This window comes from Sturnira hondurensis, unplaced genomic scaffold (assembly GCF_014824575.4).
Source record: "Sturnira hondurensis isolate 20B ecotype Veracruz unplaced genomic scaffold, ASM1482457v3 Scaffold0019216, whole genome shotgun sequence".
NCBI classification, from domain to species: Eukaryota; Metazoa; Chordata; class Mammalia; order Chiroptera; family Phyllostomidae; genus Sturnira; species Sturnira hondurensis.
The window spans coordinates 447,703-462,894 of record NW_028091847.1 but is presented as its reverse complement, the minus strand read 5'-3'; the positions used below and the strand labels follow the sequence as shown (position 1 = coordinate 462,894).

Here is a 15,192-nt window from a genome sequence, read left to right as displayed (position 1 = left end):
TTTTATTGTTGTTGCAAGTCAGATGCTGGTCTGGTATTTACAACTAGGAGAAGAATTCCATACTACTAATGTGGACTCCGATAAAATGCAAAATTTCTTTTGTTCTTAATACATAAACTCATGCCTGTGATTCTTACAGCTACCAAGGAGAGATCACTATCACTGGCTCCCCTTGAGGGTACTAACGAGTCTGATCAGTCCTCCCGTGTATAAGTGTGGTCTAACTTGCCAGTGCCCACTGATCCAGAAAGCTCTCTGGGAGTCATTTTTCACCCTTTCAGACAAGAGACACAGAGGTATGTTTTCCAAGAGGAAGTACTAAACCTACTGATTTAACATTAATACCTACAAAAATACTTCAACAGCTTTTTGGACAAGGTAGATCAACCACTGCTTGTTTCCCACCCAACGGGGTTAAGGCTTTCCCTATCAGAGCTGGTGGCTATTCATTCCCCCACAAGGCAGCAGTTTCCTTTTAGGTCAGGTCTAAGAGCAGTCATTAAATTGAATAAAAATAAACCTCTTTACAACTGTGCTCTTTAAACCTAGTTGTGTTCTGTGGAGCCACACAGAAGAAGTCTGACCCCTGGCAGCTCTCATGTTTTCTCCTGAATTTCCCCCTAACCCTTCCCCACTCAGGAGACAGAGTCTTTGGTTCTTGCTTGAAGACTTATAGAACAATGGGAACATGGGAACAATAAAAGTAGTTAGACAATCCTCCCTGGCTTGTGTGGCTCAGTGGATTGGGTGCCAGCCTGTGAACCAAAAGGTCACAGGTTTGATTCCTGGTCAGGGCACATGAGAGGCAACCTATTGATATATCTCTCAGATACTGCTGTTTTTCTCTTTCTTCCTTCCCCTCTCTCTAAAAATAAATAACTAAAATCTTTTTTAAAAAGTAGTTCATCATATAGAAGAAATTAGAAAGAGTGTCTTAAGAATGAAGACTTCTCATCCTAGGAAAGTGCTTTTGGGGATGTTATTGCAGAGGAGGGCTACTTGCATGTTCCCATCTTTCCTGAAAACAAAAGGAAGTGGTGGGCTTCAGCCAGTGTCTCTAACCTGTCACTGTTGGCAGACAAAGGCCTCTCTGGTTCTCTACTGTGAGTTCTTGGAGCTAAGCCTCTCTGTGCAACTCCTAGAAGGAGATCTAGTACTTGACCACAGGCCTCTTGTTTTCATGGAACATGTCATGGTTACTAGCATGTTGTGAAACACCTTTTAAATAAACATGGTTTCAGATATGCTGTTTGAAATAGCTTCCTGATAGATTAGCGTTGGGTCCTGGAACGGGTGGCGAAGAAACACTCCGAAGTTTCCTTGCTTGGAGGGTTGGTAGACGCTCCCTCCCTCCCTCCCGTTCTCCCCTCGGTTCTTCCTTTACCATTAGCAGGAGGCACCCGCCTGCCCGCGAGTGCTGAGGAGTAGGCCTGTGACAGGGAATCTGGGAGTCTAGATCCTTCCCATCCCATGATTCTATTTTTATGGATCCCAATTTGTGGTAGTGTTCCACAGAAGGTACTAGCTGGGACAGGAGGTAACTGAGAGTTTTGGCCAGCAGGAAAGGGGGATAGAGATGGGAAAAGTTGATGCAATTATTTTTGGCAGGAGCTGGAACCAAAGCAGCAGGAGAGAGTAAGTTTTAAGACTCTCTGGCAAAGAAACTTCCTAATCTGTCACTGAGTATGTGTAAAAAAGTGATTAGTGTGTCTCTATATTTATCATGATTACTCACAAATATGCAATTTACATAATATATACAGCACATTAAGTACTATGTTACCTTATATAATGTGCATATGTATAATGTATATGTATGTTATGTAACGCCAGTCTGGAGGTTCTTCCAGGTTCTGCCAAGTATTTCCTAATTTATTTGGCAATTTTCACATATCTTTTCCATCTGTGGAAAGAACTCTTTTGAGAGGAGCTGGTCTCTGACCTGAAATCTAATCATCCTACTGAGTCTATCTTAATTCTCAACTCAATGGAGGAAACCCGCAAAGACCAAGCTGTAATGAGGCACAACTCCTAGCCCGTTAGTTCAGGGACAACGCAATGTGTCGGAGATTTCCTGTTTTATTCGTTTTATTGCCAGTGGGGTAGAAGCATGGGGGCAGGTGAGAACATGTCTGTGGCATGGCCAGAATCAGAATAAGATGGGGAATAAGGGCTGGATTCTCCCCTGACTGCCTGTATGACTTTGAGAAGTTACTAAACCTCCGTAAGCCTTGCCTTCCTCATTGTCAAGTCTGGGATGACAATACCTTCTCTGCCAAACTCAGAGGTTTCTGTGAGGTCCATTCTGAGGAGTCACTCTCTAGTAAGAAACCACAGTCACAGCAGGTAAGGGATGAATTGCAAGGTGAGAATAAACAACAACACTAGGCTTACTGAAACTACCAAATTGGAAATGCAATTCCACCCACGTTTGTTATTCTCTGGCTCTAAGGAAGACTTGGGACATGTCTCTTAAGCAACATTGTACGTCCCATGCACTAGAGTAGAGGGGGCAGAGGACCAGTCTCTGACTTGCGAATCTTTGAGAATCAGTTTCATCTGTTCATAGTGCTGAGTCTTAACAGCCTCAGTGTTGGAGAATCAGGGCAGAAACACATGCAAACTTCCGTAAGTGCCTTATAGTAAGTGACCCCAAACCTGAACCTCTGTCTGTTTCAGAATCAAGTGGCTTCCAAGATAGTACCTGTTGTCATTCTGGAGCTTGGTCCCATCATCATGGATCCCATCACTCAGGAGATTCTTTGGGCAGCCCAGTTTTCTCCTCGCTCAGTGTTCTGCACTGTTAGGTTCAGCAGGATGGTCCTTGATGTCTGTCCTACATGGTCCTAGAAGACTGCTTCCTTCACAGTTAGAATCAATTTGTACACACAATCTTAATTTTCCCTTCCTTGTACAAAGCTCCTGACCCAGTGCAAGGAGGTTAGAGGAAGCTCAGTGGAGCAATGTCCAGTGGGTCCAGGTTTCCCCTTGAGAAATATCAGACAGTGTGGAGGCCTGGGGGAGCAAAGGTGATGAAGCAAATGTTTCTTCTACCAAAGAAGCTCCATAGGCACTGGCCCTCGGTAGAGGAAGGCAATTCCAGCACCCGCTGAACGAAGCCCACTGAACTCTGCCGAGACCCCTCTGGGTACTGGCTGGAAGTACCTTGCAGAAGGTACCTCAGTCCTTTTGTGACTCTCTGCTGAGGTTACCCCAGCATCCAGGGGTAACCTCAATATTGTTTCCATACTGAGAGACTCTGATGACCACGATGAGGTGATAAGTGGAGAATTTGACGATCTGTCCAGGGCCTTCAACCCCATACCAGCTTCTTACCAGTTTAGGCCAGAGAGAATCTCTGGGAAGCGTCACAAGGCCTCATTTTCTCACATGGGCTTGTCCCATCCACACATGGGCTGCACATTCGTTCTCCCCTGGCAACCTGGATCCAAGTGGAGTCATTTCTCAGCGACCAGAAATGACCCTATTCCAAGGAGTGTAGGTTATTTTCTCTACTGAATGTCTTAGGTGGCACCTGTTCCCAAACCCCATTAGCCAAGATACCATGGACAAGTCTCTTAACTGTCCTGAGACTCAGTTTCCTTATCTGACAAACAGGAGAAGAAATCCTGCCCAGCATCTATCTCATGGTTGTTCAGAGGATCCGGAACAGAAACTCCTCAGTCTCTCTGTGACACAAAGTTATTTTCATTTTCCTTAAATTTCCCAGCCACCGTGGGGCAATGTGTCTTGACATGGAAATGGTAGAATGAGGGAGTAAAAACCTTCTTTATCTTTCCCTTTTTCTATTCTTATACTACATATTTTGTTTTCAATTGGGGAAAGTCCATTAGTAAATAAATATTTATATTTATAAATATATATGCTACACATATGTACACGCACATAAGGCGGTCATCAGAAGGGGCTTCAGGCCATACTCTGGGAGGGCTAGGTGCAAAGAGGTGGGGGGGGGCTGGGAGGGACCTCCCAGTGGTTTGTCTGCTGGTCTCCTCAGCAAACGGCCCTTCCCTCTTGACTCCCTGCCTTCAGGAATACACGGCCACCAGGGCCTGGAACTCAAACAGGAAACACACTTTGGCTTGAAAATGAAAGAAGCTGGGGGTGGTTTTTTTCTTCCCTTTTTTACACAATATTATGACACCAATTTGAAAAATAAATCCCAGTTTCTCTGCTTTCCCTCCCAGGTGTTCACAGAACTAAGAAAATAAATACCACATTTAAGGTGTCCTGTGCAGGCAGCTCTGGGGGCTCTTGGAGCCGTCTCTAAACAAACACAGCCACCAGGAGAAGGAGAAGGCTTCGGGGAAATAACAAGTGCCCACTGACAGCGCAGGGAACCAAGAATGGAAACACAGCTTTCCACAGCCTTTCTGCCTCCTCAGCAGGTTCAGGGAGAAGCTGTCGCTCGAAGGACAACCAAGAGACCAATGTGCACTGGCTGGACTTTGCCAAGGGTTATGTTCTGAGTGTCGGAGGCTGTTTGTCTTGTTACAGAGGGACCTTTGTGTAAGTTGTCTGGAACGGGAGCTCATTCCCTTGGCCACATCCGATCTCACCACGGGCAGGAAACCTGCAGCCTGCTCCTTGCGAGTGTCCATGAGGAAACTTACAGCGCTGGTGGGAAGAAAGGGGGGTTTCTCCTTCAACTTCAGAAAGTCTCACTCAAGGCCTTCTGGGAGTGTGGAGACTGCTGCACGAGCCAACCTTCATTCAGAATGTTCTGTAGGGCATGGGCCCTACACCCATTCAAAATGTTCTGCTGTCACTGGCTCTGCTGGGGTATGTCCATCGTGGAAATTGAGAGAATGTTGGCAGGGTGAAGGTTTCCTCCCAAAGAGTGGCTTCATTTCCACTGGGTAGAGAGGAGAGTGTGTGTATTTGTATGTCTGTGTGTGTGTTGCAGTTTCTTGTTTTCTCTCTTGGTTTAACTGGCAATTGGCACACCGTTTAGTCTTTTGAACGGCTCTTCCTCCTCAGCGAAAAGAAGCTGCTCTTCTGGGGAGGTCCCATCATCATGGGTGCTTGGTTCTTGTGAGTAATTTTAATCTAAAAGCAAAGAGGCAGAAATGAATTAGTAGCGCACAAAGTCCAGTAGCCTGTGGGAGAATGAGTCTCAGAGAGGAAGGAAGGCCAGCTTCGAGTTGGAAGGAGCCCCATGCAGAAGGACGACTGTCCTTGAACAACTTCAGAATTGGCAGCTGGACCCTGAGTAGGCCTGCAGTTTGGCACTGCTGGAAGTGAGGGGCGGAAACACTGGGGACAGACAGGTGTGAGCTTCCCACGTGGTAATCTGCTCGCACCTGTTTTGTATCCTTGCTATTCATAGACTTTCAGAATGTCACAGCCGGAGAAGACCTCAGGGACCATCTCATTCAATCCCTCTGCAGGATAGAGGCCTAAGGTCACACAGGGTGGGGCAGAACAGCCAGAGCCCAGTTCTTCCGATTCCCAGCCTCCACTGCTCCTAGCCATTCCCGCTTAGGTAGTGCTGAGATGTCAACCAGTAACTCAAAGTTGACTTCCTGTCTGACCTCTGACCCAAGCATCATCATCTGGAGAGTTTGCAGGTGAGTCTCTTAGGTCCTTCCTCTCCTCTTCACCTTCCAGGAAAGACCTGACTTTCTTTTAAAAGCATGTGTGTTTCTTTTCTGCTTTCCTTTTTTGTCTTTTTTGACTTTCAGATTTTATGAGTATTTTCTCCTGTAAACTTTAAGTCAATTTGAAGTGAAAGACATTGGTGAGTTCTCATTTTTGCCTTTCTTCCCAACCTCATCCCCAGGGCATGGCTTCAAAATGCTTAATCCCTATTTGCACATGGCCTGGTGACGTTGCCACATCCATAACCTGCATTATTAGTCTATCAACAACATTTATCAAGTATGACATGTGTTTGGAGTGTAGAAGGATGATGTGGAAACAAGAGGCACTTAGGGTTCAAAGACCTGGGTTTCGGTTCCAGAACTCCCACAGCTTTGCTGTGAGCCTTTGAAAAAATCGTTTAACCTTCAAAACCAGGTCTCGCCAACTGTAATAGGAGGATATTTGTCCTGTTTTTCTCACAAATTTCTTGTGAAGACCTAATGATAGGCTGTCAATGAAAGCCCATTGTAAAGTGTAAAATGTAAAGTAACAGTTAAATAATTGTTATCTTACATTGGAGGAGAATCTATGAGCCCATCTTGCGGTTTGTATCACGTTACTGAAAATGACAGTGTGAACACAGAAAGCAACACAAGAACTATTGGAGAGACCCATGGACATGTTTACATTAACGCAGCATAAACCAAGTGGTGTCAAAAAGAAGTTAGGTAAGGAATGAGAAGAGTCTGAATGGTGTATTTGAGGAAGAGTTTTAAGATCTGAAAGGAAAGGAAGGAAATGTGTTGCTGACAAGAGAAAGGGAAGGAGCTAGGTAGAGGGCCCGTGTACCAACTGGTTGAGTGGGGAGCAAGGATGGGAAATGAGGTTGGGGATGCAGATGGGGCAGTTGGTGTAGAGCTTTTGGGGGTTTAATATGACGTAATGGGGATCCATGGTAAATTTTTAAGCTGGAGAATGACACGATAAAAGAGTTTGAGGGAAATTATTCAACAGGAGTTGTCAGGGTGAACTGGAAAGAGGGGAGACTCTGGCCAAGAGGGGCCCTACTGCAAGCCAGGTTTATAAGGGCCTAGGATATGGAAGGGAAAGGGTGGGATCCAAAGATGTGGAGAATTCCCGAATGAAAATGAAAATGAAAATGGAAGCTGAAAATGACTTGGATGTTGGTTCCCCCCAGCCTGGAGATCTAGAAGGGGGTCCATCCTTCTGTGTTTGTGGTGGTCACCAGAGAAGAAACCAAGAACATATCAGGCACCATTTTGGGTCATGTGCCTTATTACGGGCATTATATTTCTTCCAGAATTTATGGAAGTGAGGCATAGACAAGGAACTCGGACAGCACTCCTCCGGGGCCTGTAGTTGAGCACTCTCTCGTGCCAGCAGTTTGCGGCACACTTCCTGGCAGTAAGCCTCCTCTTACTCCCTCAGCACATGAGTCCCCTGAGGGGACCCCTGATGAAGCACTTCATCTTATTCACCTCGGTATTCCCTCCACCAGAGCAGTGCTTATTCAGAGCACATGTTGTGTACGTACTAACCGGTCAGCACACCGAGAAGAGACTGAACGTCCTGGTGTTGGGGAATGGCTGTGCTCGGGGCAGAGTGGCTGCCGGTGCACTGCCTACATTTCCCGCTGATGGAGCCCATTTGTTTTCAGATGACAGGAGTCCCTGGCTTCTCCTTTTTCTCCTTCTAGCCCAGCTGTTTATTTGCTTGTTAGCACCTCCAGGGCAAAGAGGAGGAAGTGAAACTCAACTCCCTTTCATTTGGTTTTTCAGCAATTTTGACGAAGGGCTTGATAGGGTAGGGGTTTGGAGATCCTGGATAACATGAGATTTTGATATGGTTTATGATTCTAGTAACACAGATAACTGAGAGTTGACTATACGTATACACACTGAAGGCAAGAAATAAGAGATCACATACTTCTTTGGAGTTAGAGATGTCAGTCCCTTAACCCCTCATCCCCAAATTGGGAGGAGCTAGTGTAGTTAAGTAGTGAAGATCTCATTTTAGAAGACAGTTGAACGTGGCAAAACCTGACCTTTAAACCCCTGGTGGAAAGAGAGCATTCGTGTTTCTATGGTTAGAACTCAAATTTCTCTGGTTATTGGGCAGGTCAGGCAATTAACTAAAGTCTCTATGATTTTCTTAAACACCTGTCATAATATTTACAACATCTGACAAGCACTAGGAATAGTAGCCCCATGTTCTTAGTTCTCTGCTCTATTATACAGAAAAGTGGTACAGTAGACTCTTGTGTGATAGCTCAAAATCCAAAAAAGGACTGCTGCATATAATTCGCCCTTTAAAATGGAGTAAATTCTAAAATTTAACTAGTGCTGGGAGTTGACTTTGTTTGGGGGGCCATCTTCTGGAAATCACCACACTTTTATTACTTCAAGAAAAGCAATAAACTGAGCAACTTATTCCTGAATGTTGTCCTCTCAGGGCAAATAATTCACATCCTGCCCAGCAATATGGCCAATAACTGCGAGTGTGGGCCCTTCCCCGATCATCAGGGAAGTACCCAAGCCTGCCCTAACCTCAGCTGGAGACAAATAGAAAGGCACAAACCTGAAAGGTCTCAACTAGTCTTTGTGACATTTTAAACAGTCAAGGAACTATTCCCGCCTAAAGTGAGCCTTGGGGAGGAGAGAGGGGTTTGCGCAGTCTCTCCGGTCTTAGCGATTTCTGGGTTCTCCAAGACCTTAGGGTGCCCTGCTTTATAAGAGTGTTTCCTGCCACCAGAACCTCTCAAATGTAGCTGGACATATGGACTTTGCTAGGGGTGGAGCAGAAGTCTGCCATTTATCGATAAATCAGGAAGTTGAACAAAATGATCTGTTCACAGTGTGGTCCCTAGATCAACAGCATCAGCATTTCCTGGGAACTTGTCAGAAATGCAGGTTCTCAGGCACCCAGGCCTACTAGACAAGAAAACCGGCAAGCTGCATTTTAAAAGCTCTCCAGGTTAGTCAAATGCACACACAAGTTTGGGAATCACTGAACTAGATAAGCAGAATCTTTTCAACTTTGGGACTGTACTCTCTTTTAACTCTGGAAGATTCTTAATTCCAAAGTTCCAATGATGCCACCTCACTGTGATGTGAAGCATGAGAGATCATCTTACAGTGCTGTGCACAGAAGGCAATTGTTGAAATTATGTTTAGTTTTATGTATGTATCTTAATAAACAAATATATGCTCATCTTTAAGAATTTAGAAATTATGGATGAAAGAACAAACTGATGGTTACCAGAGAGGAGGGGGGAGAGGAATAATAGGGGAAGGGCCATCAAGGAGCATGCATACAAAACACATGGACAAAGCCAAAGGGGGTAGGTTCAAGGGTGGGAGGTGAGGATGGGTGGGGTGAAAAGGGAGACAACTGTACTTTGGACAGCAATACAATTTTTTTTTGTCCAGAAAAAAAAGAAATTATGGAAAAAAAAGAAAAATCATCTTAGGGTAACTGCTATTAACTATTAACTTTTTGGTATTTTTTTCTAGCTTGTTTCTGTGCTTCTGTGTTTTTAATAACATTGAAATCCAATATTTTCATTTAACATTATTTTGCAAACATTTCTAGTGTTACTAAAATACATTAAATACAATTTTCAGGGGCTGGAAGTTAGTCCATTTGTGGAATCTCACGGCTGATTTAACTCTGTAAATGTTGGGCTTTTAGGTAATTTCCAATTCTTTTCCTATTATGAATAATATAGAAATTGACATTTTATACATTGGTTCCTGTATTCCTGGTAACCTGTGTTTCACTTAGAATAAATACCAAGAAGTATTTGAACAGTTTTAAGGGTGCAGGTAAATGAACTGGATCAATGTGTATTAATATCTGCAAGGATCTTCTGGACACATGGCTCCAAATGCCCCCCAGAACAGCTGTACCAGTTCATCCTCTGGCCTCAGTGGTTGATATGCCCGCCTCCCTACACCCTTGGCAACAGTGAATATTATAGTATCTTAAAGTGAGAAACAAATTGTGCTAATTTGGTAAGTGAAACATGGCAAGGCTCTCTCACTACTTTAATTTGAAATTCTCCCCCTTTTCTTAATTTGTTATATTAAATATTATTTCATAGGTTTATTAGCCCATGGCATTTCTTCTGTGAGTTGTCTATTCACAGCTGCATTCCTCGTATTTCTCCTGCTGGTTTCGAAGAGCTCAGTATACATTATGGGAGTTAACCTGCTTGTTCAGATTGCTATTGCAAACATCTGGTACTTAGCTTTTTAAAGATGTATATTGATTCTTGACTTGCAGAGACTTAAATTTGTTAATATTCAACTATGTCACATTTTCCTTTTTAGAAAGTCCTTGCTCACAGTGTGATTATAGTCCCCTATATTTTCCTCCTAGATGGTAACATTTAATTCTTTAATAGAATTGGGGCTTTTCTGTTTTGTTTCTGGAGTATAGTTAGAGGTGAGAAGTTGGTATATAATGACATTTTCCCAAACAGGCAATTTCTTGGATAGCATATGTTAAAACAGTCCATTCCTTTCAAATTAGTTTATGATCTTCCTTTTTTCCTTCATTAGTTTTTATGTGCTAGGGTCTCCTAGGGCCCTCTTCTGTACTGTTGATTTATCTATACAATATTGTGCCAACTGTTGTGGTTTTATAGCTGTTTTAATATCTTGTGGGAAGCCCTTCCTCATAGTTCTTTCATTAAATGCCTTAGCTATTGCATTGTTTTTTTTTTAAGTTAAAAAACAATTGGATTTTGTTTTGGATCCCTATTTAGAGACATGTTTCTAAATTCAAACCTGTTTTTGTATTTGTTAAGTCTTTAAGTCTTCATTTATTTTTATATCTCTTATTATAAAATATGTTAAAATGAAATAAAACCATTACTACATTTATATGTATATATTTATTATGTTTATTATATATTTTTATACTTTAATATTTATGATAATTGGTTTTCTCTTTTTGAAGTTAGGTTTTCAAACATTTGACATGTTTAAAAAACCAGATCTATATTTTCCTTTTTTTAGTTGTTTAATTTCTACTTCTATATTATTTTCTTCATTCTGCTTCTTCTAAGTTTATTTTATTCTTGTTCTGATTTTGGAATGACTATTACTTTTTTATTTTTTGAAAATGATGGATGCATATGAGACTCTGAATATACCCCCAAATATAATTTAAACTATATTCTCTGTTTTGAATGAGAAGCTTTTAATTTTTATTATTTTTTAAAACAGTCAGGAATGGTGGTTTTGATCTCTTGAACCTATTGTTCTTTAGAAAATTTTAAAATATCTGAGTAATTAAATTCTGTTTGTTTATTCACTTAATCTATTATTTCTAGTTTTATTGTTTCATGGTGAAATAAAATAACCTTTGTAATTTCTGCTTTTGGATTTTATATAGATGTTTTTTGTAAACTAGTTTATGATCTATGAATTTGTTTGTAAGTTATTGAACTATTTCCTCCAAGTTTTATGTCATTTATTGTTTTGCTACTTGACTTCAAGGCAGAAACACATATTTTAAAGCCTCTCAATGCCTGTATTGCTCTCAATTTTTTCTGATATGTCAATTTTTTTCTTCAAAATATATATTAATACTGTTTTTCACATTATATGTTTTGATTCTGTTATCAAATACCTAAGATTTTATGACCCTTACATCTCATATTTGAGTGTACTTTTTATCATATAAAAGTGACCTTTTTATTCCACTATATGTTTTTGGCATGTTGGAAGGTTAACTTTTCTAAAGGTAATATAATTAACAACATCATTTATTTCTTTCAAATGATCTATGCTTGATAAAGGATGTAATAAGTAGATACATGTTCTTTTGTTTTAGGTTTATCTCTTATAAGAAGCATGTCATTAGATTTTAACCCAACATGAGATTACTATTCTTTATTAAGGGACTTGAACCTTTATTAAGGATCTACATTTTTGTCGTTATTTATCTCTTTAGTCTTAACCTTTTCATCAAACTTAAAAAAATTTAGCCCTGGGTGGTGTGGTTCAGTGGATTGAGCAAAGGCCTGCGAACCAAATGGTTCGCCGGTTGGATTCCCAGTCAGGGCACATGCCTGGACTGCAGGCCAGTTCCCCAGTGAGGGGCGCGTGAGAGGCAACCACACACTATTGTTTCTCTCCTTTTCTTTCTCCCTCCCTTCCCTTCTCTCTAAAAAATAAATGAAATCTTTAAAATAAAAAAATCTTTACTAGTTATTTGCTTTCTGTTTTTGCTGCACTGATAAGATTCATACATTTTAAATTCTCCTAGATTTGAAAAGTATATATGCCTTGTTTTTAGTTTTACTGACTATTTAGTTATTAAAATTTTTTCCTGAGTAATACTTTAAATTATTAAAATAAAGAGATACAATAAAAGAATTTAGCTTTTTTTTTACCAGTCCTTCAACAATGTCACCTAAATGCTTTCAGCCTTAGTTAATAGAACCTTAGGTTTGGGATATAGGCTACTAATGTTTCTTCTCTTGCAAAGAATGAATTTTGCCATCTGCATTTATTTGTATAGGTGTATTTAACAGTTTTTTAAAACTTCATTGTAGTTTAACTAATTTCAATTATTGCCAAAAGTTCTCTTGTGCTGTGATGTCCCACCATTAATCTTTTTATTCTGAACACTTCTGTGCACCTTCGGGAAAACATTTCAGTAAGTGTGCTTCTGTTTTAATTTTTGCAAGTTTAAGAATGACTTCATATTACCTTCTGTTATGGACTGAATTGTGTCCGCCCGCCTCCCATTTCTATGTAGAGGCCCTAACTGCCCATGTGACTGTGTCTGGGGCTAGGACCTTTAAAGAGGCGATGAAAGTTAATGAGGTCATAAAGGTAAGACTCTAATCCAACAGCATTGGTGTCCTTACAAGAAGAGCGGGGCACCAGAAGTGCATATGTACAGAGAAGGGCCCATGAGAGGAAACAGTGAGAAGGTGGCTGTCTGCAAGTAAGGAAGAAAAGCTTCACCGGAAAGCAACCCTGCCATCCCCTCGGAACTGAACTTCCAGCCTCCAGAACTGTGAAAAAATCAATTTCTGTTGTTTAAGCCACCCCGTCTCTGGGACTTTGTTATGGCAGCCCGAGCAGACTACTGTACCTTTACATATGGGTTTCCGTGGACTGCGTACCATCAACTCATTGGGTCACAATGTGTTTCACAGTGAGTTGCAGTCTCTGAGGAGTGACTTGGACAGAGGGTGGAGGTAGGGCCTGGAGAAGTATTTGGCTATTTCAACAACCAGTGCTTGGGTATTGGGGAATGGCAACCCAGTTTTCACTGAACCAGGTGGAACAAGGTTTGATTTCTTCCGGCTTTTAATTTTTTTCTTGGATAGATTTTTCTCAATTCGGCTCCATCATAATTATAAGTAGTAGAAATTTCCCCCATCTGTTCTAATTCAAACAAGGTGGTAAGCCATTATTAGTTTTTGGTATAGCGTGTTTTCTTTTTCTTAGTTTTCATAGAGACATGAGATTGAGCTAAGATTTTTCAGAAAAAATTCTGCTTTTTATGGAAGATGCCATCACTATACTCAGTCTCTAGGAGCCAGTTCTATACTTGGCAGAAGTTACATGGAACAAAGAGTTATAGAAACACACCTGCAGTTTAGGCCCACTAAAATCTCATGGAGACCCTTTTCATGTAGAAGACCACTTGATGTTCTCTGAAGGGCTCAAAATAGCAGGTTATTGAGGTATCTGAATACTCCACCAGGGCGAGAAAGCTTAGAAACATTACTTTGGTCTTTTGAGATCTGTACACTGAAGATAGTATAGAGAATACCACTAATGTAATATCCTCATGAACACCCTGGGCCCTGAACACCAGGACAATGGTCTCTCTTCACCACAGAGTTTCTAGCTGGGTTTCCAACAGAGAAGCAACTAAGAAGAAAGGATGTGCGGCTCCTGTAGTAGTGCAAAGTGGAGAGCTAACATGGGTATGATGAGTCAGGGAGTTAGGGTGTCCCCTTTGTTTAGGTTTGTTCATCTGTTCAGTCCTTTGTTCACCGTTCAACAAGTATTATTGTGCAACTATCCGAAAAGCAGCCACAGTGGTAGGTGCTGGGTAGACACCACAAACAAAATAGACAACTCATGTGGTTACTCTTTCAGTGGAGCTTTTCAAATAGGTCCTCAGGGCTTGTGGTACACCCAGGGTGACTGTGTCCATGCACTGTGGCAATTCTCCCCCAGGAACTCCCATGGGTGACTGGTTGGAAGTTGTAGGTTAAGTGTGCAGATCTCAATTCCATATAAAGAAGCCCTTCCTAATAATTAGACTTGTTCATCAGCAGAGCAGTCTTCCTTTTGGAATGGTAAATTCCCTGCCACTGGAATGATTCAAGCCGAGGCTCTCAAGGGTACTGTAGATGAAGTCTCAGAAGAATTAAGAACTCTTTGAAGATGGGTCCACATCTCATTCAGTTTTGGAACTGGTGCCCCACAGTGCTTGGCACATAGTACACATTCAGTGAAAGGTTGGCAGGTAAAAGAACGGATGGATGAATGAGGTGGAAGAAGGGATGCAATGGATGATTTCTCAAAGCTCATGCAACTCTGAGATTTAGCAATTTCATATTAAGTCAGTGCTCCAAAAGAACCCAAAATAAAGCTACCCACCCTCAGCTCAAAGAATGGCAAACTTACTGTGCAAGGTGGCTGCATCCAGGGCTCTCCGTCCACTTGCATTGGCAGCAGCTTGTTTGTCCTGGAACCCCGAGAACCGAGATAACACAGTGAGCTTCTCGGAGTCAGAGAATCAGGGTTGTCCTTTCCAGGGAAACAGAAGTGGGAAGACCTTATATCTGCCCAGCGAGGAGTGATTCTCCAAGACTCTCCTGGGAGTTTGTTAAAAACAGATTCCTGAACCCATCCAAAGATATTGACTCACCAGGTCCAGGAGTCTGCATTTTGATAAGTACTATGGGTGATTCTGTTGCTTTGGTTCTCAGACCCTACTCTGAGAAACACAACCCTGGGTGAGCAGAGAAGTCTACAGAAGCCTGGGATACAGTGGCCAACAAGTATGGCAGCACTACTGCTGAGCAGACCCTCAGTCAAGCAATCAGCAGGAAGGCGTGCAGATGGTACCAGAAACTTCACTTTGCAATGGGAAAGGTTATGAAATGGGAAAAGGCCTGGTTTCCATGTCCTGTGAGAGTTTGCATCATATCAATGATGTAATGTCTCCAACCTGTATAAGGGACAGCTCAGGTGTGAGTGCGTCTTGCCCCAGATCCTAACCATTCCATCTTTTATCTCTTGAACAACACTACACTCTGTGGTTGCATGACTGTGGACTTGGCTTAGCTGGGAAATGAGGTCATTGGTAATATTGTCCCCATTGGCAGGAGGAGAGAAGAGAATGTATTCCTTTCTTGCTTGGGACCAAGTTTCTCTGGCATACAGATTGTTAAAAGGAGAGACATGAGGTCGTCTTACTCTCTTGGGTTGAAGAGTTGTGAATTGGTACTACATTGGCTTTAGGAGAGAAGGCAGGTCCTTTCAGAAGCCCCTGGTCTGGGTGAGCAGGATACAGATCCTACCC

The 15,192-nt window shown here is 42.0% G+C and overlaps 1 protein-coding gene across 3 annotated transcripts in view; it reads right to left on the bottom strand.

Annotated features, from left to right (window-relative positions):
- Positions 1 to 2,061: 2,061 nt before the first annotated feature.
- Positions 2,062 to 15,192, bottom strand: part of DGKG (diacylglycerol kinase gamma) — a 178,500-nt gene continuing 165,369 nt past the window's right edge. For all 3 annotated transcript variants that reach the window (XM_037027529.1, XM_037027530.1, XM_037027531.1), the window contains 2 exons: positions 14,292 to 14,352; positions 2,062 to 5,070 (listed from right to left, as the gene is read on the bottom strand). In XM_037027529.1, coding sequence (XP_036883424.1) covers positions 4,972 to 5,070; positions 14,292 to 14,352 — 160 coding nt within the window. In that variant the 3' untranslated portion in view covers positions 2,062 to 4,971. The remainder of the gene's footprint in view (positions 5,071 to 14,291; positions 14,353 to 15,192) is intronic.